Below are 25,961 nucleotides of genomic sequence, written 5' to 3'. Positions count from 1 at the left end.
TGTTGTCTGTAGTCCCAGCTACTCGGGAGGCTGAGGGAGGAGAACTGCTTGGACATGGGAGGTGGAGGTTCCAGTGAGCCAAGATGGTACCACTGCACTCCAGCTTGGGTGACAGAGTGAGACTTTGTCTCCAAAACAAAAACAATAACCAAAAAAACTGCCTCAAAGCCTGGACCCATGGCCAATCAGCACGTGGATCAGGATGTTCTAGAAGGAGGATGAAAGGAGTGCTGGCACCACTACGTGACGCCTGCCTCACATCCTGGATTCTCCCCAAGGAGCACTGGAGGTGTGGAGACTTGCTGTGACCTGATGTGCAGCCTGACCTCTGATGCCTGGCCCCCTCTTGGTCCCCACCCCCTCATCAGGGAACTGTTTCTTGTGCTCTTCCAGCTGAAAACCCTAAAGGACATCACTGCCTTGAGGGAAAGGAGGGGCTGTCTGCCTATCCAAAGGCAGCTGTTCGTGCTGCCAAAGAGCCATCCCCACTGAATTCCCCCGGGTGGGAAGAAAGTGGTTCTGCAAGTGGCCGGCTCTGATGGGCTTGAGCTGCAGTTCCCATGCTGAGAAGTCCAGGCCTTGTGCTTGGAGTTTTTCTGACTGCCTTGCAGCGGGTGCGAGGGGCGAGACATGGAGTATTTGTGCTCTTCCACTATATTAGAGTTGTTTACCTTGTTGCCTGGGACTCTGAGGTCCTCAGCAGGGGAACAGCTGAGAAGCCCAGTGACTAAGCTCCCAGTGCTGGGTGCGTGTCTCTTCACACTCTCACACCCTCCTCCCACCACCTCTCAGGAGGGACAGCTGAGCCTTCTCCGGTAGCCTGGGGAGGGGAACTGCAGCTGAGCAGGTCAAGCACGTGGCCTTGGCCTCCAAGTGGAAGATGATGATCCACACTGGCAGGAGCTCGGCAAGAACTCAGCACGCACTCACTCAACACTCAGCACGCATGCACTCAGCACGTGTGGCCAGTCGGGGGTGGTGAAGGTGGAGTTTCGTATTTGACGCAGCGTGTCTGAAGTTTGGGGTGGTACCTGCAGATAGTCCCCTCGCTGGTCTCACCATCCAGCCCAAGTAGACACCAGGGAAGCCAGGTGTATTCACATCCCAGCTGCCTCCTCTCCTCTGGAGGCCACAAACACCCCCGACAGCGGTGGCAGTGTCTGCTCGGAATGGGGCCGGCGTGTGCCAGGCTTCTGTGCTCTGGCTACAGTGAGCATTTCCTGTGTTAGGTTAGTGCTCCAAGTCTTGGATTTTGGAGCACTTCAGATTTTGGGTTTTCAGACTGGAGATGCTCAACCTATATTTGTTGCTTTCCTTTTTGGGATCGGAGCGTCTTTGACACAAGCCACCTGAAACAAGGTTTATCTCTGAGCTCACTTCCCCCTGCCCACAGGGCCAAGGTGATGGGCCACAGAAACGTGCCTTAGGTCCTGGTGCTGGCTTTGAGGCTGAAAGCTTTGACTGGGTACAACGTGGCTTCTAATCAAGGTGATCTGAGAGTTGGGGGTGGGGGAAAGTTGGTGACAAGGAGCAGGGCTGACACCCATGAGGCCTGTGGGTCTGCAGCCGTCACTGACCCCCCGGGGCCCGGACAGTGTGATCTGACAGGAGGCCACACCGTCCTCTCTGCTCTCATGTCTAACATCAGTGAGATGAAGGGGTGGGAGAGGCGATTCACGTCTTTGCCTGTACTCAAAACTCTAGCACCACAAGTCTGTCTTCTTTCCTCTTCTTCCTGAAAAGTGGTTCAAAGCCGAACTCTCGGGTCACACAGACCTGGTCTGAATCCGGGTTCTGCCACCCGGCCAGTGACTTCCTCTCTTGCCAAGCTTCATCTCCGCAGCGCGTCTGCCCCGCAGGACTGCAGCACACCTGGCCGAAGGGAGGCAGAGCTCCGCCCGCTCCCACGGAGCTGGCCTCCACCTGGAAGCGCCCGACAGTGGAGGCTACTGCTTTCCCTATCATCTGGCCCAGGTCGGGGGGCGGCCCCCTGTGTGATTCAGGGGTTTTACCGCAGCATGAATTTCATGACACTCCAAGCACCTTCCAAGTTGGGACTTGCCCCTCAGGGCCCTGGCTGTATTGAGACACCAAGGCCGCGCGTCCTCTCACACACATACACATGCCAAGGGCAGCGGCCAGGCCAGGACATGTGACAGCCTCCCTTCCCATTCCAGCCAACCTCGGGTGGCTAGTGACAGCAAGCTCTGTTACAAGTCAGATGCACGGCCACCCCGTGACTGTCCTTGACAAAGCGGAGGGAACACACCAGGACCCCTTCCTGGCTTCCCTCTTCACTCAGCCCCCAGCCCTGGCGTACCTTTTTGACAGCACACTGGAAGCCAGTCTGCTTGTCCTGCATCCTGTGCACCTCTCCGAAGGAGCCTCTGCCCAGGCAGGGTTGCTGCGTGGCCCAGTGGGCTTCTTCTCGGTACTCATAGTCCACTGGCTTGAGTTTCTGGGGTTGGCAGGAGAGAAAGGCTGGTTTTAGTGGTCAGGACAGCAGAGGGCTACAGGGCTACAGCAAGGAAGGCTCTCCAGCTGGTAATCTTGCCAGGGCTGCTGAGCTGAGCCCTCACAACCAGGCAGCCCTGGGGCGAAGGCAGGGCTCTGAGCCGGACAGCACCAGAGAGGGGGTAGAGGAATGAGGTGAAGGCAAGGTTCATGGGCTGCCACCACTGATCCTTGTGATGAAAAACATCCCAGACGTGTGATGGTGAGACAGAAGCTGAGCTGCCAATGACCTTGACACTGAAAAAGCAAAACTCAGGAGCTAGAAGGTGGAGGGAAGGGAGGAGCAGTGAAGAGGGGCCATGGTCAAGGATGATATTAAAAGTAGATGGAGAGGCCGGGCATGGTGGCTTACGCCTGTAATCCCAGCACTTTGGGAGGTCAAAGTGGGCGGATCACTCGATGTTAGGAGTTTGAGGCCAGCCTGGCCAACATGGTAAAACCCTATCTCTACCAAAAAATACAAAATTAGCCTGGCATGGTGGTGCACACCTATAGTCTCAGCTACTTGGGAGACTGATGTGGCAGAATCACTTGAACCCAGTGAGCTGATATAGTGCCACTGCACTCCAGCCTGGGTGACACAGTGAGACCCTGTCTCAAAAAAAAAAAAAAAAAAAAAAAAAAGTAGCTAGAATAAGATAGCATAGTGGCTCACACCTATAATCCCAGCACTTTTGGAGGCCACTGTGTGAGGATTGCTTTAGCCCAGGAGTTTGAGACCAGCCTGGGCAACACAACAAGACCTTGTCTCAACTAAAAAAATTTAGCTGGGTGTGGTGGTGCATGCTTGTAGTCCCAGCTACTTGAGAGGCTGAGGCAGGAGGATTGCTTGAACCCAGAAGATGGAAGTTGTAGTGAGCTATGATTGTACCACTGTATTGCAGCTTGGGTGACAGAGTGAGACTCTGTCTTAAAACATGTATATATTAAAAGAAAAAAAAGTGGTTGGCTGGAATCAAACCCAGAAATCAAAGTTTGATAAAATCATTTAAAGTTATAAAATTATTTGCAAAGTGAACAAGCGGAGAAAGGGAAGGAGGTGGGTGGTGAAAACGGGTCCCATCCCCATCTTCCATCTCGGGGGGCCGTGACAACATCTCCAGTGGGTCCCGGCTGATTCCCCTGGTCCTCAGCATGTGTATTATTCATGCAGCACCCACATTCAGCAAGCAGGGGTGACCAACCAGAAGAACTCAGAACAGAAGACGCTAACAAGGCTGTGAAAAGTGAGGTTGGCGGGTGAGAGATGACACCTTCCATCCACAGTCAGCATTGTCCTACTGTCTGATTTGTCACCACAGGCATGAGTGACTCAGATAAAGACAGAAAAGCATATCCCCAGGTTGCTGGTGGAAGGACATATACAGGTGCTAGGGGATTAGTTACCTCAGTGAGCAGGACACCCTCGTTGTCCTCAGTTTTGGGGCTGGGATCCCGGGGCCTGGAGCCCCCTGCTGCCCAGGTTTTGGCCAGGCTGGTCAGGCTGTGGGCCTGGCCTGAGCTCACGCTGCCTTGCAGAGCATGCACCAGGTATTCCTCCACAGAAAACTTCTCGTGGGCACCGTGAGATGGGCAGCTGGGCTCCAGGTGTGGGCCAGGCAGGGGCTTCTGGTTGTCTACACAGGCCAGTTTGCTCAGGTGTGGGCCAGGCAAGGGTCGCTGGCTGTCTACACAGGCCAGTTTGCCCAGGAAGAAGGACTCTAGGGCGTGAGGTTTCCAGGGCTGGAGAGGGTGGAATGGGAAGGGATGGGGCAGTCTGCTATAGGGGAAGGGGTGCGTGGGTGGGGGCACGGGGCCTCCGTCCTGGGGGTGGTGCAGTTTCCACACGTGGTTCAGACACTGCAAGGGGCTGATCAGTTTGTAGAGTTCCGATCGAGGCAGAGCCGGCCGTAGGCCCTCGCCAAGCTGCTTGAAACAGAGTTGGCCAAGGCCTGGTTCCTTCAGAGGCTTGGTGAACTGTGGGGTGTTTCTAACATATGGGGCGCCGAGTGGAGACTCATCCTCCTGTGGGGGAAACACAGCTGTCAGCACACAGGGCCAGGCCCAAGGCACAGCTCCATTTCTGAGGCTGCATGAGCCTGGGGTCTGGGCAGTGGGTGGAGGGTCTCACCTGCACTGGGACGGTGCAGCTCTCCTGCTCAGGGGTCCTGGGGAGGGGTTTGGCCAAGGCCACTCCTGCATGAGCCAGGGACTTTGGGCTCTTCTTCTTCCGTTTCTTCCGGGCTTTGCTGCGACGCTTTCCCTTCCAACACACATGGGCCATTCTGCCCTCCGTAGCATGGGCCACATTGTTGGGGATCTGATCAAGACTCTCAGACTGGCTGTCAAAAAAGGGACAGATTTGCACGTTGAGCACGAGGAGGCAGGAAGATGGAATGGTGCAGATAGCTGTGTCTGGGCTCCTGAAGACCCAAGGCCAAATCCCAGCTTGCCATTCCTTGTGTGAACGTGGCAAAGTTTCTAAACCCCAAGGAGCCTCAGTTTTCTCACTTATCTCACTTATAAAATGGGTTTGGTATTTTCTGCCATGCAGGGTGGAGATGAGGCTTCAATAATTTAATTCACTTAAAAAGCCTAGCTCAGTGTCTGCCCTCAAAGCAAGCTGCCAAGAAGCCGTGCTAGTTACTATGGTGATGGGGCGCAGGCTCCACACTTCTTGGGGATAGTGGGGGAGCAGACATGGCTTGCTCAATGCTCTCCAAGGTGAGCTGTCCCTGGGGAGTTCCCAAAAGAGGGCCACGCTCATGGCAGGCACTCTCAGCTTGGACTGAGCACAGCTTGTTTCTGTTGCCTCCGGACGGAGGAACGGGTGAGGCTGGTCACCTCCACTCTCTTAATTCCTGGGGGTCCCTGGCTGCTGTGGGAGGTGACAGCCTGGGCTGCTGCCTGGTACTGGGGAGACTGCTCTTCTCTGCTGGCCTTAGGGCTCATCACTACCATGGCTCTAACTGGACTGGGATCCCTGCCAGGTATTAAAGGGCCTGGCAACAGAAGGATTGCTACAGAACAGCTGTGGAGCAGACCATGGCCTCAGCCACCCTCCCTTGGCCTCATCTTCTGCCCCCACAGAGGAGGCAGACTCACGGCAGTGCCAGGGACCAGTGGAGGCCTACAGGCTTCTCTTGGACAGCTGAAAGAAGTGTGTCTATCAGAGGCTCCTACCCTGGGCCAAAAGGCACCCAGGACAGCAGAAGGAATCCCACCAAACGCTGAACATTCCTTGTTCCAAGGCAGCTGCCCTCCCCACAGTCTTATCACTACCAGGTTCCAAACTCCAATGATACAAAAACCCGCCTCGTGATGGGGAGGGAACTGTTTCTAGCTTGAACTCATGTTCCAAAAAATCGTCTGTGGGGGAATGCGGAGCCTGGGAAGACTGCGCCCCACCCTGGCTTCATTTCCATGAAGCCACCAAGTCGGTCTGCCCCCTCCTTTTCCACCACCCGCATCCCTACTCAGTGTATGTCCCAGGAGAAGGGGTGCCAGCAGGTTTCTCCCATAGAGGACAGTGGAAGGGCCCCCTGCCCTGCGCTGACGGCCACGCAGGAGGGGGAAGGAGCTCTGGTTCCCAGCACCCTCCCTGTTGATGGGAAACGAGGGGGTGCATTAAGGACTCTGAGAACAAAAATAAAATGTCAAGTTGATGTGGCCCAGAGGCAGTCAGCCACAAGCTGTGAAAAGCCTTTGAAAAGCTTATTTGGCTGAGAGAGCCACTCAGCCAGGAAAGCCTGGGCGAGTTCCAGGAGCTGAAGCACAGGTGCTGAGGGGGGGAGTCCGGGGTCAGCAGGAGCAGCCCAGGCAAGCACTGGGGACAAGGACGCTGGGACCCGCCTTCCCACTCAGGTTCTCTCCCCCTTACCTGTACTGTTTGGACCCAGCGATGAAAATGCGTTCTGAAAAGGTGGGGCTGAACTCTTGGCTATTCTCACCTAAAGGAAAAGGAGTTCCATTAGCAGAGAGGAGAAAGAATAGGAATTCAGCACTTACGGGAGAGCTGTCTCAGAGATCCCTTCTGGCGCACTCCTTCCCCTCCCTTGCAGACAACCCCTGTCTGGCAGTCCCCTCCCCACCAACGACTCCTTCCTGCACTGTCTCCTCTGCTTCTCAGCTTATTGGTCAAGAGCAGACCACGGCCCCGGCCACCTGCTCTGAAATAGCCATGCCTATAGTATGGGGATCATAGGGTGCCTGCCTCACTTCCTTTAAAGTGAAGTAAGATGGTCTACAGAAAACGCTCAACAACATAGGAAAGACTGCTCGATAAATACCAGCTATTACATATTTATATTTGTATGTATGTATAAGTATGGATATATGTATGTGTATGTTTTCTAAAAAAATTATGGCGGTGTGTCGTGGCTCATACCTGTAATCCTAGCACTTTGGGAGGCTAAGACGTGCAGATCATGAGGTCAGGAGATCAAGACCATCCTGGCTAACACGGTGAAACCCCGTCTCAACTAAAATTACAAAAGATTAGCTGGGCATGGTGGCTCATGCCTGTAATCCTAGCTACTCGGGAGGCTGAAACAGGAGAATCGCTTGAACCCGGGAAGCAGAGGTTGCAGTGAGCCGAGACCACACCACTGCACTCCAGAGTGAGACTCCGCCTCCAAAAAAAAATTTATATGTCACTCACTGCATTTTAGTTTTTTTTTTTTTTGAGACGGAGTTTCACTCTTGTTACCCAGGCTGGAGTGCAATGGCGCAATCTCGGCTCACCGCAACCTCCGCCTCCTGGGTTCAGGCAATTCTCCTGCCTCAGCCTCCTGAGTAGCTGGGATTACAGGCACGAGCCACCATGCCCAGCTAATGTTTTGTATTTTTAGTAGAGACGGGGTTTCACCATGTTGACCAGGATGGTCTCGATCTCTTGACCTCGTGATCCACCCGCCTCGGCCTCCCAAAGTGCTGGGATTACAGGCTTGAGCCACCGCGCCCAGCCTGCATTTTAGTTTTTATTCTCTCATCTCTCCTCAAAAACCAACCGGGAGAAAGCGGGAGATGCGGGCAGGATGTGTGCGTGTGGAGAAACGCCTGCATGGATGTCCAGCTCTCCAGGTTCCAACTCAAGAAGGCTCCCGGGTTGAGGGAAGGTGTTGAGAGGACTCCTGACCCTACCCAGCCTCCAAGGAGTTTCTGTCTCCAAGGGAAGCCACCATTACTAGTCATCATGAGGCATCATGAGTAGAAGCAGAAAGGACCAGACCAGGCCTCACCCTGCCATGGCTGCCCGCCCCGGGACTGGCCCAGCAGGCTCAAGAGCACGATGCTCATTCCTAGGGGTGGGGCCGCCTCTAGGTGGAAGGTGGTGAAGGGCCTACAGGCCCCGGCGGGGCTTTCCAGGAGACCTGGCCTTTCCTGTCTGGGGCCTCCTGATACTCGGGCTGCTCAAGGTCACCGCAGAAGGTTGATGGCCTGCTTGATGATTCTGCAGCGTCCCAAGTGCTCCTGCCTCTCACCTCTTCCCCTGCTCCAGCCATGCTGGGCACAGCCTCCACTTACCACATTCACCATCTGTGCACTTTTACAACCCCACTTGCCACTGATTCTCGGTATGTCTCATGAGAATCTTATCTAGCGGTGACACGAACCTCTCTCTTCCATAGGGAACCCCTGGGCCCAGCCACCCACCTGCCCCATGCCCACAATAACCCCATGCCCCTACACTCAGCCTGGGCGATGATAGAGATGGCAGCTGGCCCTGCCTCGGATCCTTCCTTGGCTGTGCCCTTGGTAATCACGTCGTTCAGGATCTCCCATTTTCCACAAAACACAGGGCTCTTCTCCACGGCCTCAAGCTTGTGGACAGGGCTCTGTTTCTTCCCCAGTGGCGGCGTCTTCTCTTTGGCTTTGGGGAGTTCCTTCTGCTGCCCCACTGCTGAGCCAGGGGCGCCTGGGCAGGCCATTTCCATCACTGCCATCTCCCAGGCTCATGCTCACCCTGAGAGAGACCAAACACAGAGCAGGTCACTTAGAATCCCAGACCTGGGGGAACACAGGCCAGCTGTGGGTTGGGGGAGAAAGGCAGGGGCAAAGGGTCTCTGCCTCTTTATGCCACACATACTCATCCTCCAAACATCCTCAAGGGTAACAGAGTCAACCTCTCAGCAGCTACACATGTTCCACATAGCACAGGCCCCGGGTCCTCCCAGCACCACCACATAAATCGCTTCCTCCACTGTTTCCAGCAAGGATGCCAGTCACTTCGTCTAGGACAGCGTGGTGAAAATGTCTGGGCTGGTTTTTTCCTGCCTTTATAGTGGCTGAATCTTTTTCTGTTGTTTGTTTTAGGGCAACTTTGCGTCCCCAGGACAGGGTGGTGAGTCCCAGACTCCAAAACCATGGCCTCACTGACTCCACATAAGCCCCGCCTTTGGAGAGGACATGTTGACTCACACCATCCACAGAGACTTTTCTCCAAGTGGAGAGAATCAAGGTTAAATTCCATTTCTTAGTAGGAGGTAGATATGTGTGTGTGTGTGTGTGTGTGTGTGCGCACGCGCGCGCGCGCATGTGACCTACAAAGTCTAAAACTCAGCATGTAAATGGTGCTCAGCACGTGGTTTCTTGCCCAATGCCTCTGTCTGTGGCTCTCCAGAAGGAACTAACATGCTTCCTCCTCTAATTTCAAATTCATTGGCTGAAAACTTCTAGGTATCATTTTTCATTCAGGCAACATCAGGAGTAGAATTTATATGAGAGGTCCTAACACCAACCTATACCTCTAGAAATAAAGAACAAAGCACAAGAATTCACTTCTCTCTGGGCTCTGTCTTGCCCAGCCCCAGGAAGCTGCAAAGAAGAGCAGCCCAGAGTTGCCGACAATCTGTGCAAACAGCCTGCAGACTGGAACTGGCAAAAAAGAGAACAGCACTGATTTGAGATGGTTACCATTTGGAAACCTTTTTAAAGACTGGGAGTTTTTAAAGGGTAGGGCCCCTCTCAGGCGTGACTTGCTTTAGACAGCCTGAGAAGGTCCCAAATGCAGACAGATTTTAAATAATTGGTCTCTGATGGTGGGTTTGTCTTAAAGCTGCTAACAGAGGTCATCTTCCCTGTGGTAACTCCATGAACCCTGGATCACTTTCTGCTTCTGGGGCAGAGAGGCACACCACTTGAAGCTGAACTCTAAGGCCTCTGGCCTTTTTCCCTGTGAGGCCCGAGGACTGAGTGAGATGGTGGGAAGCTGAGGTACTACGCTGAAGCCTTCTTCCTTCTGAATCTGCCTCACTGGTCATCCCATCTCAATGGCTATGAAAGGCTCCGCCAGCTTGACTGGGGGCTGCGGTGGGGTTTGTTGTTCACTATTGACTAGTCCTTGCATCTCCGTCTTCAAGGATCCCCTGGCTCTGAACTCAGAGTAGCTCCAGCTTTTTGCAAGGATGGCTGAATTTGGTTCCAAAGGTCAGATGCTGAGGAGGTCAAATGGGTGGCCTCACTGTTAGCTAATGATCTTAAGAAGTCTGAGGGGGCTGCGCACAGTGGCCCATGCCTGTGGCCCTGCACTTTGGGGAGCTGAGGCAGGAGGATCTCTTGAGCCCATGAGTTCAAGATCAGTCTTGGCAACATGGTGGAACCCCACCTCCACAAAAAATACAAAAAAATTAGCCGGGGTGGTAGCATGTGGCTGTAGTTTCAGCTACTCCGGAAGCTTCGGTGGGAGGAATGCTTGAACCCAGAAGGTTAAGGCTGCAGTGAGTTGAGACTGCACCACTGCATTCTCCAGCCTGAATGACAGAACAAGATTCTGTCTCTAAAGGAAAATAAAAGTCTAAAGGGTGTTCTGACATCCAATTAGGCAAAAGTCCTTCAAGGCTGGCTATGTTTCTTGTAACTATACTTTCTTTTTTTTTTTTGAGATGGAGTTCTGCTCTTGTTTCCCAGGCTGGAGTGCAATGGTACGAGATCTTGGCTCACTGCAACTTCTGCCTCCCAGGTGATTCTCCTGCCTCAGCCTCCCAAGTACCTGGCATTATAGGCATGTGCCACCATGCCCCGCTAATTTTTGTATTTTTAGTAGAGATGGAGTTTCTCCATGTTGGTCAGGCTGGTCTTGAACTCCCGACCTCAGGTGATCCACCCACCTTGGCCTCCCAAAATGCTGGGATTATAGGCTGAGCCACCGTGCCCGGCCGGTAACTGTACTTTCATCCCACCACACATCTCCCCAGCCCACTCCACCTCCAAAAAAGAAACTGACCTAAGCCCAGAGTTGATCCTACCTTTCTCAGCCTCTTTACCAGGGGAAATAAGATCTTAACAACAGACCAAAAAGTCTCCAAACCTAACAGCAGTAGGGAATGCTCACAGGGAGCTCGACGTGACTTTGACCTCCTCATTTCTATTTGAAGAAGCTGAGGCCTATTTCAGTGGAGATTTGCCCAAGGTCACGCAGCCTGGGTGTGATGGGGTATGGCCAGGACTCAGAACCCAGACCCCAGGTTCTTTAGGCTATGCTGCCCACTCCCCAAGCTCCTGGGTTACAGGCAAATGCAGGAGGGGACACTAAGGTCCTCCCTCGTCAACAGGCTCCTGAGGGCAGTAGAGGGGCTCTGAACACCATGCCTCCACAACGCATAGCACAGGGGGCAAAGACCAGGCAGCTGACACTGGCTGAATGCGGGACTCAAAGGACAAAGAGTGCTTTTCCATAACCTTTGGAGAGAGGATGATCCTGAGCCCTGAGGATGGAGAGAGTCCTGCCTGATGAATGAGAAAAATGAGGCCAGATGGTGCCGTCGCTGCTCTGAGGGCATGTGGCTGCTGGAGATCCAGCTGTGCGGGGGCTCTGATAACCTGTCTCTACCTGGCATGGCCTAACTGAGGCTTCTGGATAGGTCATCCTGAGCTAGAGCTCCAGAGGGGCTGCGAGGCATGCCGAGTCCTATATTGTCCTTTCATCTTGGTGTTAGGTGGGCAGCTGCCCAGGGCCCTGATCCCCTCTCCGTGAGCACACCAGGCTTCCCTCTTCCCAGAGAAGTGGAAGCTGAGGCTGAGGCAGCCACACTCACAGCCTCCTTTGCAGTTCCCCAATGACTCATCCCACAGCCTGGCAGGCAGACAGTAACAAGGAGGCTGTTGAGAAGCTGACCCAGCAGATGGCAGCTGAACTTGTGAAGGGCATGGGGAAAACAGGCTGACCCTCACCTCCCAGGGGCACAAATCACAGCCTGGGAGCTGTAAAGCCATCCTGTGGCTGGCTTTCCTATGCCACATCACCATGACTCAGACCATCACCGACAGCCTCCGAGTTCAAGAGGCTCTTCTGGGGACACTGGTCTGACAGTGGCTCTCCCCAAACACCACCTCCCACACAGACACACATGCACACACACATACATACACACACACACACACACACAGGCGCACTTGCTCCCTTCCTCCTTCCCCACTTCAATTTGCGTTTGGGTCTATAAAAATTGTGTTTCTGTACTAAGCCCAGGGCTTCTGGCTAGGGGTCCTGCCCAGCCCTGGACTTTGGCCTCTGGCTGTCACCCCAGCTCGTGGCCCTGCAGCCTTGCCCTTTCTCCCTCCTGCAGCGAGTTGGGAGGATGAAGTGGGTTCCAGTTATGTCTCTGCCTTTGAAGGCAAGTCAAACTCCTGATCCATTCCTCAGCCCACTCTCCCCAGCTTCATTCAGGCTCCAAATGCATCGGGCCCTCTGCTCTGCATGAGTTGAGGACATGAGCAGTGGCAACAGCCAAACCCACCTGGCTCACCCACAAGCCTACCACAACAGAAGACGAAAGGAAAGGAGCAGAATTCACCCCATAATCTTTGAGGCCCAATACATAGACACTGCTGGTTCTTTCTTCTGTGATGCCTCAATGACCTCCTAGAGAAGGCTGGGGACAGGAATTACTGGGATCAACCCCTGGGCACAGCTGTATGAGGAGTTCTTAATCTGGGTTCAAGGATGGATTCAGGGAGGAAAATATAATTTGTATTTTTCCAGGGAAGACTCGGTCCATAACTTTCAACAGGTTCTCCCAGGGTCTGCCATTCCCCAGAAGGTTGCTCTAGTCTTCCTGGAAGATCAGGGTTGGGGCTAAATAGAGCCTGATTCTGGCTCTATTCTTCCACTCCGAGGAAGAGCTCTCCTATGGGGCAGTTTCCAATCTGACCACAGATTAGAATAACCAGATAAGTTCTTATGCATTCCTCCTAGGCCTGCTGAACCAGGGTCGCTGGGCATTGGGCCCAGAATCTGTACTTTTGACAAGTTCTCTGGATGATTCCGATGCCAAAGGGCCAGGGACTGCTGCCTAACCCCTGCTCTATACTCAAGGTGACACTGTCCAAAATGGTAGCCACTAGCAACATGTGGCCATTTACATTTAATTAAAATGAAGTAAAATTTTAAAATCAGTTCCTGTTACACTAGCTACCACACCCAAGGGTGACGAAGGCACTGCAGAACGTTCTCCTGTACGGTGCTGTTCTGAGGTGATGAGAGTGATGTTTTCTCTGACAGCAAAATTTCTGTTCCTAGGAATGGGGTTTATGGCAGACAAATTTTTGATTCACTGGAAGGTACAAAAGCATAAATGTTGATCTTCAAAGATGATAACCTAACAGCAAACACATCATAGTAAAAATGGCAGACTGGGAACCAGAAGTTATAGGTTCTAGCCTTAGCAAGTTTTGTTTTGTTTTATTTTTTAATAAGAGCAATGGGGCCACTTTTGTCAAATGAAATCATACCTAACTTCCAACAACTAAAAGAACTAGATGCATGCAACTGGCATGTAACTCACATTAGAAACTGCTGCCCTAGCTGAAAGAGCTCCACACGCTCAGTGTCCCTTCATCCACTGAGAACCTCTACAAAATCCTAGTTCTCCAAGAACAGAGTTTGAAAACCAGTGGCTTAGGAAATCTTTTGAGGTTCCTTCTAGTTCTGAGAATGAGGTTCCATCTGTCAGGATTATGAGGGCCGGCTGACTCCAGTTCAGAACACTAACTGTCGATATTTACGAAGCACCTACTGTCATCTCATTTTCAGACATGAAGATATGGCTTAGGGAAGTTTAATAGCACACCAAGAGTTATGCAGTCACAGGTTGCAGAGGTGGGGCTGAATGCAGGCTGCTGCCTCCTAAGCCGACATCTAAACCTTGAGCTGGCCACTTCACTTCTCTGAGTTTCTTCTCTTAGCTCCTTCAGTGCTGTTTTGAGGACCGAATGAAGAAGAGTACATGAAATGCCAATCGGGTTGACTGGCCAACAGAAGAGGCTAAATGACTGTTCATTCCTGTGTCTGTCACCAGGCTACTAAAAGCCATCGCTGAGACGATGGGACTGTTCAGCACCAAATAGCCAAGGTATCTTGAGCCTTACCTAGCTCATTCAATATCTGGAGGCTTGATTCTCCATGCACGAAAGCGAAATAAAAATCTGTCTTATAGGGCCATCTTGAAAATGCCTCCAAGGGGTCAGGGCAAATCCCTCTCATGACTATTTCATCTGGAAGTAAAAACTTGTCCTTCTCAGAATGCCCAGAGGGGATAAATAGCAGAAGTAGAATGACTCAACTTCCTTAATAAGATATTGGTTAAAAACCAATCTTCTCCCGACTTCCTCTTTTAAACCTTCAGCTTGCCTGGCCACCAGGCCACACTAGGCAAGCCTCTACCTATCCAAAGTGAGGGGCTGGGCCCAGCATGGTGGCTCACGCCTGTAATCTCAGCACTTTGGGAGGCCAAGGCAGGAGGATCACTTGAGGTCAGGAGTTTGACACCAGCCTGGCCAACATAGTGAGACTTCATTGCTACAAAAAATTTAAATATAAGCCAGGCATGGTGGCACATGCCTGTAGTCCTAGCTACTTGGGAGCCTGAAGTAGGATTGCTTGAGCCTGGGAGGTCAAGGCTGCAGTGAGCTATGATTGTACCACTGCACTCCATAGTCTGGGCAACAGAGCAAGACCCTGTCTCAAAAAAAAAAAAAAAAAAAAAGAAGGGAACTAAGGGCAAGTGTTAGGCAGAGCAAGCTGGCCTGGCAAACAGCCATCTGGCCAGGAGGACCTAGAAGTCCCCATATATGCTCACTCTGACTCCCCTTTCTACCCTCTCTGCCCTTCCTGCAGCCCTTCCCCTAGTTTGTTCCAGACTGATCCCTCACTTGCCTGAACAGGGCATCACTGGGCAAGCCTCCGATTCTCTTCTGTCCACCCTGTTCCTCCCACAGGGAGTGCCTGCTTGTCTTCCTTCCTTACCAGTGTCTGCCCAGATCTCACTTATCCTTTATCAATGAAGCCTTTTATGGTAGGCTTCTGCATCCACTCCATAATATTCAATGAGTGTCTCCCAAGTGCCAGGGAATGTAACAGCCCACTACTGTCCATAAATGTCTTCTGTGTATGGGGTACTGTGCCAGGAACTTTGTCTGCCTTGCTGATGCATTTCACACTAACCCTGCAAGGCTGACAATATTATCTCCATTTTACAGATGAAGAAATTAAGGCTTAGAGAGCTACATTACCTACAGTAACAAATGAGGCTCAATTTATACAATTAGAGCATCCAACATGGAGTTGGATGGACTCAAGCCAGGACACTCTTGGCCCATTCTCTTGGGACCCAAGGATCTCCAGTTCCCTCCTAGAATAAAATCTGGTTGGCAGAAGCATCTAGAACATCCAGGAACTGAGCAGTATTATTACCCATGTGGATACTACTACCCCTAGCATTTGCCCATCTACTGTTGGTAATAATTTCTTAGCCCATGTAGCCAGGAAGCAGAAGAAGATCCCTTACCGATGAGGGGGTCTCATCATTCAGGGCTGAGTCAGACATCAATTTGTCAGACTTATAGTTCAGTCATATCAGTATATCCTCCTGGGGTGTTATGACTTAACTTGATTGGTTTTAATAGGTCATTTCATTTTCTTGAAATGATCAAACAAATCCACCTGTAATATACACGTATACAAACAGAGTTCTGGATAAGGTGGCACTGCCTTCACTGAAAGAACCACTGAAGGATGTGCTTTGCAAAGAAGAAAAGTAAACCAGAAAAAAAAAACCAATGGTAGGCACAGGAACTCATATAATATGTTGGTCAATATAATTAATAGTTGAGTATGAAAAATTAGTTTAAATCTTATTTTTTTGACATAGAGTCTTGCTCTGTTGCCCAGGCTGGAGTGCAGTGGTGATCTCAGCTCACTACAACCTCAGCCAGAATCAAGTGATTCTCCTGCCACAGCCTCCCCAGTAGCTGGGATTACAGGCATGTACCACCATGCCTGGCCAATTTTTGTAGAGAGAGGATTTCCCAATGTTGGCCAGGCTGGTCTTGAACTCCTGACCTCAGGTGATCTGCCTGCCTTGGTCTCTGAAAGTGCTGGGATTACAGGCATGAGCCACCACAGCTGGCCAGTTTAAATAATTTTAAAACATGAGAATCTAGACACTAATAATAAGGAAGAAGGGTAAAACGGGTTGTTCAGTGGGTAAAAAGTAATATGATTCTGCCTTTTTGGGGACTTTTTGTAGAAAAACATTTAAATTTTATTCGAAAAAATTACAGTTAAATATGTATGTTGATTTAAGAGTAATGACTAAAATAACAGAAATATAATTCAGACCAGAAAGGTAAAGAAGGAAAAATAGAAAATGCTCTCAATCTGATAAAAGTCAAGGAAAGGAGGAAAAAAGAAGCAAAAAGGACAATAAATATAAAATAAAAACACAAGATGGCAGAAATAAGGCAAAATATTAACATGTCATTAACTACAATACATGTGAGTAGATTACAAAACAGCCAATCAGATAGGATTTTAAAAGATCCAGTTAGATGTTGACTAAAATAAACAAACCAAAATTATCCAGAAAAGTTGGAAAAAAGAAAGAGATGTGCCAGGCCAATATTAACCAAAAAAAGGTAATATTCATATCAGACAAAATACTTAAGACAAAAAGATATAATTACTTCTAGAGTTCTAGGTACCCAACAAAGAGCCTCCAAATCCAATGACTGGAGGCAGGCTGGGGCTCCATGTTGAGTAAGGTCTTGGCCCCAGAGTGTCCTATTTAGCTGCAGAGCAAGGATCTTATACATGGCAGTCCCTGGGTATGTATTGGGTCTGCTGGGTGTTGGGCCCTGTGCCAAGTGCTAGCAATACACTGAGGAAGAAGACACTGTCCCTTGAGGATCTTACAGTCTGCTGGGGGAAAGAGACAAGAAGTTAGAAGAGTTGAGTACAATACAGGGATGCAGGGAGAGACATAGACACACAGCAGATGGGACGGGAACACAGAGGGATACCTAGTCCAGCCCAGGAGGTGATGCCTGGGCTGAGTCTCAAGCAGTGAGTAAGACCTGCCCAAGAAAAAGGAGAGGGTGTTCTGGGAGAGGGGATGGCAAAAGGTAAGGCACAGAGGTGAGTCTATGCAGGAATCACTAGCAGCTTGAAGTTGTCAGTGTAAGTCAGGCAGTCCCAGGAAAGGAGGCTGCAGATGAAGTTCAGGTATTATACTATTGACACACACTTGGCCCTCATCTACCCCCAGGGTTTAAATTCTCATATGAGTGAGGGGGGTATAATTCCACATTCCTCACACTCTTGGGGATAAAGTTCCAGATGACAGAACCCACAGGCACAATGGCTCATCCCTGTAATCCCAGCATTTTGGGAGGCTGAGACAAGAGGATCACCTGAGCCTGGGAGCTTGGGAGTTTGAGATGAGCTTGTATAATATAACAAGGCTGCATCTTTATAAAGAGAAAAGAAAAATAAAAAAAGAAAAGAAAATCCTGCCATTGGTACAGAGCCTCCACCCTGGCCTGAACCAACAATCTGACAAGTGACAGGCTTCTGACAGGCTTGAGGGAGGGTGGCCAGGTGATCACTGGGACATAGAAACAGACGTCTGAGGAAGGAGGAAGGGGCCTTACTGGGGCCTGCACTCATGCACTGTGAGTGAAATGTAGCCGGAGGAACCTCAAAACGGGACTCAGTGGCCAGCTTGAAGCCTGCTTCCCAAGAGAGCAATTTCTGCATAAGCATTTCCCATTAAGGAGGATATGAAATGTGAAGGTATATTAATAATTAAAATCTTACAGATCAATTATTAAAAAGAAACAAATCTGATATGCCCTCCAAAACTCAGTCTTGGCCAGGCGTGGTGGCTCACACCTGTAATTCCAGCACTTTGGAAGGCTGAGGCAGGCGGAACACTTGAGGTTGGGAGTTCAAGACCAGCCTGGCCCACATGGTGAAACCCCATCTCTACTAAAAATACAAAAATTAGCCAGGTATAGTGGTGTGCATCTGTAATCCCAGATACTTGGGAAGCTGAGGTGAGAGAATCGCTCGAACCTGGAGGTGGAGATTGCTGTGAGCCGAGATCGCGCCACTGCATTCCAGCCTGGGCGACAGAGTGAGATGTCATCTCAAACAACAACAACAACAACAACAACAACAACAACCACCGCCACAACAAAACTCAGTCTTGCTGCCAATTCCACAGGTCAAACTGCAGGGTAAATACAATTTATGGGGTGAAGTTTCCGACTGTCCTCCATTCCCAACACATGCCTGAGGATGGCCGGCCAGCCCTAGCCATACAGAAACTACTGTCTACAAGTCCCCTTTGGATGTTGAGGGCAATTCCTTCACATCTATTCTATTGGCGCTGGTCTTATCCACTTCCAGCTTCTCTCTGCCCTCCCACCCTGGAGTGCTGAGCAAATCCTGAAACATTGTGTGCTTAAGACAACCTCAAGCTCAAAGACATCTGCTGGCTCTGCACTGCTTATGGGCTCAGTCCCAACTCTGTGGTCCATAATCTTTCTGGCCACTGTTTCCCCAAACACAGGGTTTGGCTTTGGCCAATTGGATCGTTCCACAACCCCTTGGCTACTCAAGTCTCTGGGCCTCACGTGTGCCATGCTGTTGTGTGGGCCACCCCATACATCCTGCTTGTCTTTCAGAGGCAAGGCTCAGCCTCCACCCAGGAAGCCCCTCCCATCAGCTCTCCTGCATAACCGCCTCCTTTTCTGCCTGCCCACAGCACCTGGTCTCCTCTCTCCTTACCTTCCTCCTGCTCCTTAATCACACTCCCACTTCCTTTTACTCATTCAAGGAAATAATGTAGATGAAGGAACTCCAGGCACAATAAAGCATCATATCAAGTGAAGATACCCACTGTTTGTGTGCACAACTCACAGAATTGCAATCTAGGTAGGGAACAAATTAAAAACAAAACAAAACAAAACAGAAAAAAGCATAATCAAAGATGTTCAGGGCTGAGCGTGGTGGCTCATGCCTGTAATACCAGCACTTTGGGAGGCCAAAGCACGAGGATGGCTTCAGCCCAGGAGTTTGAGACCAGCCTGGGCAATATAGTGAGATCTCATCTTTACAAAAAAATACAAAAATTGCTGAGCATGGCTGCATGTGCCTGTAGTCCTAGCTACTTAGGAGGCTGAGGTGGGAGGATCCCTTTAGTCTAGGAGTTTGAGGCTGTAGTGAGCCATGATCACTCCACCGAACTCCAGCCTGGACAACAGAGTGAGATCCTGTCTCAAAAAAAGTTCACAGTATTTCTATAACAGTAAAAAACTGGAACAACAAAAAGTCTAATTACAGGGGAAGGATAATTATTAAATAAATCATGGAACATCCACTATAAATGTTTATAAATCATTTTAACAATATGGAAAAATGGGATATTATATTAGTAGAAAGAGGATACAGAAATATATCTAAAGTATGACCCTATATACACGTGCCTGTATATTACAATGACATTTATAAAAATGCAGACACCTAGCACAGTCATATAGCAATGGTTCTTTTTTGGTGGTGGGCTTATGGATGGTTTAATATTTATTTTTATACTGTTCTAATTTTTCTACTTTTTCAGTGAGCATGTATTCATTTTCTCAGTTCTCATTTTTTTCTTTTTGAGATGCAGTCTCACTCCGTCACCCTGGTTGGAGTGCAGTGACACGATCTCAGCTCACTGTAACCTCTGCCTCTCAGGCTTAAGTAATCCTCCCATTTCAGTCTCCTGAGTAGCTGGGACAGGTGCGTGCCAGCACGCTTGGCTAATTTTTTGTACTTTTGGTAGAGACAGGTTTCGCCGTGGTTCCTAGGCTGGTCTTCAACTCCTGAGCTCACGAGATTCACCCGCTTCAGCCCCCAAAAGTGCTGGGATTACAGGCATGAGCCACTGAGCCCGGCCTTGGTTCTCATTTTTAACAGATAATGTTTCTAAGTGGTTAAAAAAAAAACACAGAAGGGGTGTTGTGAAAAGCATGAGTCTTTCCCTCCCTTCCCCCATTCCTCTAGGGAGATCCCGTTAACAGTTTCTTGTATCTCCCTCCACTGGTTTACTCTGTAGGTATTACTTTTATTTATTTTTACTATTGTTTTTATTTTTATGAGATGGAGTCTCACTTTGTTACCCAGTGCAATGGCGCAATTTCGGCTCATTGCAACCTCTGTCTCTTGGGTTCAAGAGATTCTCCTGCCTCAGCCTCCTGAGCAGCTGGGATTACAGGCACCTGCCATCATGCCCACCTAATTTTTGTATTTTTAGTACAGACAGGGTTTCACCATGTTGGCCAGGCTGGTCTCGAACTCCTGACCTCGGGTGATCCGCCTGCCTCAGCCTCCCAAAGTGCTGCGATTATAGGCGTGAGCCATCGCACCCGGCCAAGTATTACTTTTTATCATGAAAACAACTATAACTAAAGAAGAATCTCTTGGCATGCATGGGATGAGAATTTAGGAGGCATTGGGTCCACACTTGATACTGGGGCTTTATAAATACGTAATGAGCTGCTTTCTCTAACCCCGAGAATGCATATGCACACACACGCAAGCACACACCCATGTGCAGGCAGGAACCTTCACAGAACGTCTGTGGCTCTTCAGTTCTGGTCACTGAGTTCTGGCAGCTGGGCTGCTAAAACGGAAGGCTCAAGATGGGCAAGCTTGCCCTTCCTGGTTTTGGTTTTCATTTCATTCCCTCCCTTGCTCTCTGCTGGGGACTGAGAGTTTTATCAGTTGTGACTCAAGACGTAGGAAGGTGCTCAGAAGATGGGCGTTTCTTCCTGCTTTGATTTATCCAATGGCAAATGCATGTGTGGTTACAGGCCCTTGCTAGTGCTGGATGTACTAGATGCCCCTGGGCACGAGTGGCCCCATAAAGAGTGAAAAACAGCAGAATTGGACCAGAGAGAAAAAAACCTGCCCTTTCTCAACTGCTTGCACAAAGGGTTGGGAGCGCAGGGTTAGTCCCAGTCTGGGAAACCCAAGGGAGGCCAGTTGTCCTAAATAGCCTCTCCTATCTTTCTTATATATGATCTTTAACCTTGCTTAAAATTTTTATTTCAGGCCAGGTGTGGTGGCTGACAACTGTAATCTCATTACTTTGGGAGGCCGAGGCGTGTGGATCACTTGAGGTCAGGAGCTCAAGACCAACCTGGCCAACATGGGGAAATCCCGTCTCTACTAAAAATACAAAAATTAGCTGGGTGTGGTGGTGGGCACCAGTAATCCCAGCTACTTGGGAGGCTGAGGCAGGAGAATCGCTTGAGCCCAGGAAGCAGAGGTTGCAGTGAGCTGAGATTGCACCACTGTACCTCAGCCCAGCCTGGGCGACAGAGTGAAACTCTGTCTCAATTTTTTTTTTTTCCAAATACTGAAATAATACTTGTTCATTATAAAAATGTAAACAAAATTGTATATATATAAAAAAAAATGCCAGCACCATTTCCTCCTTGCAACATAAAAAACACTTAAGTTTCATGTAAATCCTTCTAGCTCTAACTACTATACATATACAAACATATAGTTTGGGACTATTTTTAAAAGAAATATGGGATTTATACAGATGTAATATCATACAATTTGCTTCTTTTACTTAACAAGATATTATGAATACTGTTTCATCTCAGCACATGTAGATCTATTTCATTCTCTTATTTTTTTTTTTTTTTTGAGATGGAATCTCGCTCTGTTGCCCAGGCTGGAGTGCAGTGGCCTGTTTTTGGCTCACTGCAACTTCTATCTCCCAAATTCAAGTGATTCTCCTGCCTCAGCCTTCTGAGCAGCTGGGATTACAGGCACCTGCCACCACGCCTGGCTAATTTTTATATATTCAGTAGAGATGGGGTTTTACCATGTTGGCCTTGAACTCCTGACCTCAAACAATCTACCCGCTTTGGCCTCCCAAAGTGCTGGGATTACAGGCGTAAGCCACCATGGCCGGCCTCTATTTCATTCTTTTTAAGGCTCCATAAGATTGCATGGTACAGATGCACCATCATTTTGCCACCTGTTCTTCTATGAATAAACTTTGTTTCAAATTTTTCACTTATAAGTAATAACGCAAAAAGCCCTACTCTTATTCACATTTATGTGTACTTGTAGAAGGAATCCTAGGTGGTAAACTCCTGGGATTAGAATTTCTGGGTGACTCTTTTGTTAATGGGTTCTCTCTTTTCAACTGCTTCTATGTGTCAGAGAAGTGGGCAGTGTCGGAGGTTAAGCATGGGTGGTTTCCAAACATTATGGTAGTTATTTGCTGTGAAGATGCTATCCTTGCCTTCAACATGCTTACAGTCTAGATGAGGAGAAAATGGATAGATGGATAGATAAATCGTAAAGGAATCAAAACGACCTTAGGACCAGAAAGGCCCATTTATTCCAAATATTACATACTAATCCTGAGGAATGGCCATTCAGCTACATGACAGGATGGCCTTGGAATCAGAAGATCTGAGTTTGAATCTTGAGTTTCTCAATACTCTGGTGTGTGACCATGGGCAGGTCACTTATTTGAGACTCATCTGTAATATGGGGATCCTTAAACCTACATGACAGAATTTTACCGGGTGACTCAATGCAAGGAACAATGTTTAAATTACACAGCACAGTGCCTGGCAGGCAGTGGGCACTCTGTAAACAGCAGTGGAACCTCCAGTGAGACAGAAGCTGCTACAAGATGAGTAGTCAGACCTTCGCATGACTGAAGTGTAAAGTTTTTTTGTTTTATGTTTCTTTTCTTGTGAGATAGAAGCTCAATATCACCCAGGCTGGAGTGCAGTGGCACGATCTCGGCTCACTGCAACCTTCACCTCCCAGGTTCAAGCTATTCTCATGCCTCAGCCACTCAAGAAGCTGGGATTACAGGCATGTACCACCACGCCCGGCTAATTTTATTTATTCTTTTGTAGAGATGGGTTTTTGCATCTTGGCCAGGCCGGTCTTGAACTCTTGGTCTCAAGTGATCTGCCCCCCTCAGCTTCCCAAAGTGCTGGGATTACAGATGTGAGCCACAGTCTACAAGTGTAAGTTGCTTGCAAGTTGCTGCTATGAAGAGCTGAAACCCACCTCCCACAGCTTCTAGCCAGCAGTCCTGGCATCAGACAGAAAGTCTGGAACAGATGCGGTCAAAGGAGAAGGAGGAGAATCCTGAGAGCAGAGGGACAGAGAGGTTGGCAAGAACCCATGAAGATGTTGTTTTTGTTTTGTTTTGTTTTTTTGAGACAGAGTCTTGCTCTGTCATCAGGCTGGAGTGCAGTGGCACGATCTCAGCTCACTGCATTCTCCACCTCCTGGGTTCAAGTGATTCTCCTGCCTCAGCCTCCTGAGTAGCTGGGATTACAGGCATGCGCCACCACACCCAGCTAATTTTTGTATTTTCAGTAGAGACGGGGTTTCACCATATTGGTCAGGCTGGTGTCGAGAACTCCTGACCTCGTGATCCACCCGCCTCGGCCTCCCAAAGTCCTGGGATTACAGGCGTGAGCCACTGCGCCCGGCCGTAGATGTTCTTTGAAGAGCATTCTGCACACCCCATTTGGCTTTTGTCTCTACTGGCAGTGCCTCAGCTCTCCATGATGAACTGGAACCCACAATTCCTTGGCAGCTAAAGCTGAAATTAGTTGTCCTGTGGTCATCTTTGGGTGTTACAACAATCTGCTATTTGTATACACATAATTACATGCTGGTTGCTAATAATCATACAAATGAATAATGGCAGCTATTATTTGCTATGTATTAGGTAATGCATACATTTTTTTCTCGAATCCTCACAACTCTGTGCACAAGGCACTAATGTTATCCCTCTACAAGGAAGAAGAAACTGGGCCTCAGTAGGCCAAGTAATTTGCCCAAAGCCATGTAGCAGGGAAGTGGTAGCAGCAGGATTTGCACAAGGGACTTTTATGTCAAAGCTCATACTCTTAACCATGACACTCTATCTACTTCCAAAAGATCTAAGCTTTAAAAATTGGGACCCAGATGCAGAAGCTGTCACAAGTCAAAGGTTTGTTAGTGAGAAACCCAGGGACTGGCCTGGGAGGAAGCACCTTCATTAGGAAGCATGAACGACAGCCAGCCTATGTTCTGGAAAAAAGCAACTTTAAAATGACAACAGGGAAGAAAAAGACACAAGCTGGACTTGCGGTTGGCCTGCGTTCTCAGCCTACCCAGGCCTGGCAAAGCCGAGCCCATTCCAAGGAGAAACTCTACAACAAATGCAAATTTGCCACTCATTTTATAAAGGCTGGCCCCAGGCTTCTTGTGCCTATTTACCATTCTTTTTAAAACAAAGACTTGAGCATCATTTGCTATCTTCATAGATTTTATCAGTACTTTGTCCCCAGGCCCCTGATATAGGGCATTTTATAAGCTTTAAAAGAGAAGTATTACGATGGTATTTTCAATTCAACCTTTGAAGCCTTTGCACAGAGAGAGCCAACAGCAAATAGAAAAGATGCCATAGGGGGCATCGTGGGTCCACAGAGGTATGGAATTGGAATGCAGGACAACATGCGGGGCAAAGCAGTATTGAGATAAAAACCTGCCACATGTGCACTTAATTTTATACAATAAGCAGCAAGGAATGTTTAATGTAGGTTGTATAGAAAAATTTTCAGGCTGGGAAGGGTGGCTCACGCCTATAATCCCAGCACTTTGGGAGGCCGAGGCAGGTAGATTACCTAAGGTTGGGAGATTGAGACCAGCCTGGCCAACATGGCAAAATGCCATCTCCACTAAAAATACAAAAATTAGCCAGGCGTGGTGGTGGGCACTTGTAATCCCAGCTACTCAGGCTGAGGCATGAGAATCGCTTGAACTTGGGAGGCAGAGACAGCAGTGAGCCAAGACTGCACCACTGCACACCAGCCTGGCCATCAGAGTGAGACTCTATCTCAAAAACTAAAAAGAAGAAAAAGAAAAAAAGAAAAAAAAAGAAAAATTAAAAAATTTTCAAGTGTCAGCCAGGCGTGGTGGGTCATGCCTGTAATCTCAGCACTTTGGGAGGCCAAGGTGGGTGGATCACAAGGTCAAAAGATTGAGACCATCTTGGTCAACATGCAGAAACCCCATCTCTACCAAAAATACAAAAATTAGCTGGGCATGGTAGTGCATGCCTGTAGTCCCAGCTACTCAGGAGGCTGAGGAGGGCAGTCACTTGAACCTGGGAGGCAGAGGTTGCAGTGAGCTGAGTTCACGCCACTGCACTTAAGGCTGGCGACACAGCAAGACTCCATCTCAAAAAAAAAAAAAATTTCAAGTGTCATTGAAATCTGCAAGTTAGGGTATTTTGTGTAACTGAATATTCTGATTAAGTAGGGCCTGCCATGTATACCACTTAACAATGACCAATTTCCAAAGATTACAAGGCCATAAATTGCCCTTGACACTAAAATCATGTGAAACACAGCCAGTTTCTTTGATGAGTCAAAACGTACTTTGTGATCTTGCCAAGCTTTGAGATCATCGTTAGAAGCAGCATTTTGGTTGTGAAAAACAACTCTCCTTATTTAACCTTTCAGGGTAGATTCTGGGCAAGAAGTTCCCTAGGCTACGGTCAATCTTGCTGAAATACAACCACCCACCGCTCTTTTCTGGGTTTAGAAATCTGGTTTTCAGAGGTGGGAGTGGCTTCAAACAGCGTCTACCTGTGTTCAGAGATGAAGACAGGCTCAGGCTCTCTGTATAGGAGAATTCAAGTTCACTGTAGTCACTGGTGACTGGTTCTGAAATTGAGGAACTAGTTTGAGGAACTTCAGAATAAACAAGAAACCCAAAGAGCTTGGCTTTCCACGGAAGGCTTCCAGCGCATGAAGGAGGCACAGGTCCAGCTCCACCCTGCGGCAGGGGAACCTTGACCTTGGCCTTGTTTCAGATGCTGCCCCACATGCTCTTTGACAAGCTGGCCCCAGTAATCCACTTGAGGACATGAGTGGCAGAGGGGTCCCTTTATAATAAGGGGTCATATTCTTGTCCTCCCCAGGGAAGGGAGAAAAGGGCTTGGGACATGGGGCATGAGGAGGAATATTCTCAGAGGATCTCACATGATTCCTTGGTTAAAGAGGGTAAACCATGAAACAGCTTGCGGCTGTCTTGTCCTCCCCCAGGCCAGCAGGGGGCCTAACAGGAGGAGTTTGGATTCAAGTCTTGTACTTTCACT

At 49.1% G+C, this 25,961-nt stretch overlaps 1 protein-coding gene across 1 annotated transcript in view; it reads right to left on the bottom strand.

Moving 5' to 3' along the window:
* Positions 1–25,961, bottom strand: part of MAP3K14 (mitogen-activated protein kinase kinase kinase 14) — a 52,413-nt gene that overhangs the window by 17,642 nt on the left and 8,810 nt on the right. The window contains exons 2-6 of the mRNA XM_032270019.1: positions 8,183–8,458; positions 6,374–6,443; positions 4,625–4,835; positions 3,901–4,518; positions 2,321–2,458 (exon numbers count right to left, since the gene is read on the bottom strand). Of these exons, the coding sequence (XP_032125910.1) occupies positions 2,321–2,458; positions 3,901–4,518; positions 4,625–4,835; positions 6,374–6,443; positions 8,183–8,438 (1,293 nt within the window). The 5' untranslated portion in view covers positions 8,439–8,458. The remainder of the gene's footprint in view (positions 1–2,320; positions 2,459–3,900; positions 4,519–4,624; positions 4,836–6,373; positions 6,444–8,182; positions 8,459–25,961) is intronic.

This window comes from Sapajus apella, unplaced genomic scaffold (assembly GCF_009761245.1).
Source record: "Sapajus apella isolate SASKATOON/1434 unplaced genomic scaffold, GSC_monkey_1.0 scaffold201, whole genome shotgun sequence".
Classification (NCBI taxonomy): Eukaryota; Metazoa; Chordata; class Mammalia; order Primates; family Cebidae; genus Sapajus; species Sapajus apella.
This window is presented reverse-complemented; position numbering and strand designations above follow the sequence as displayed.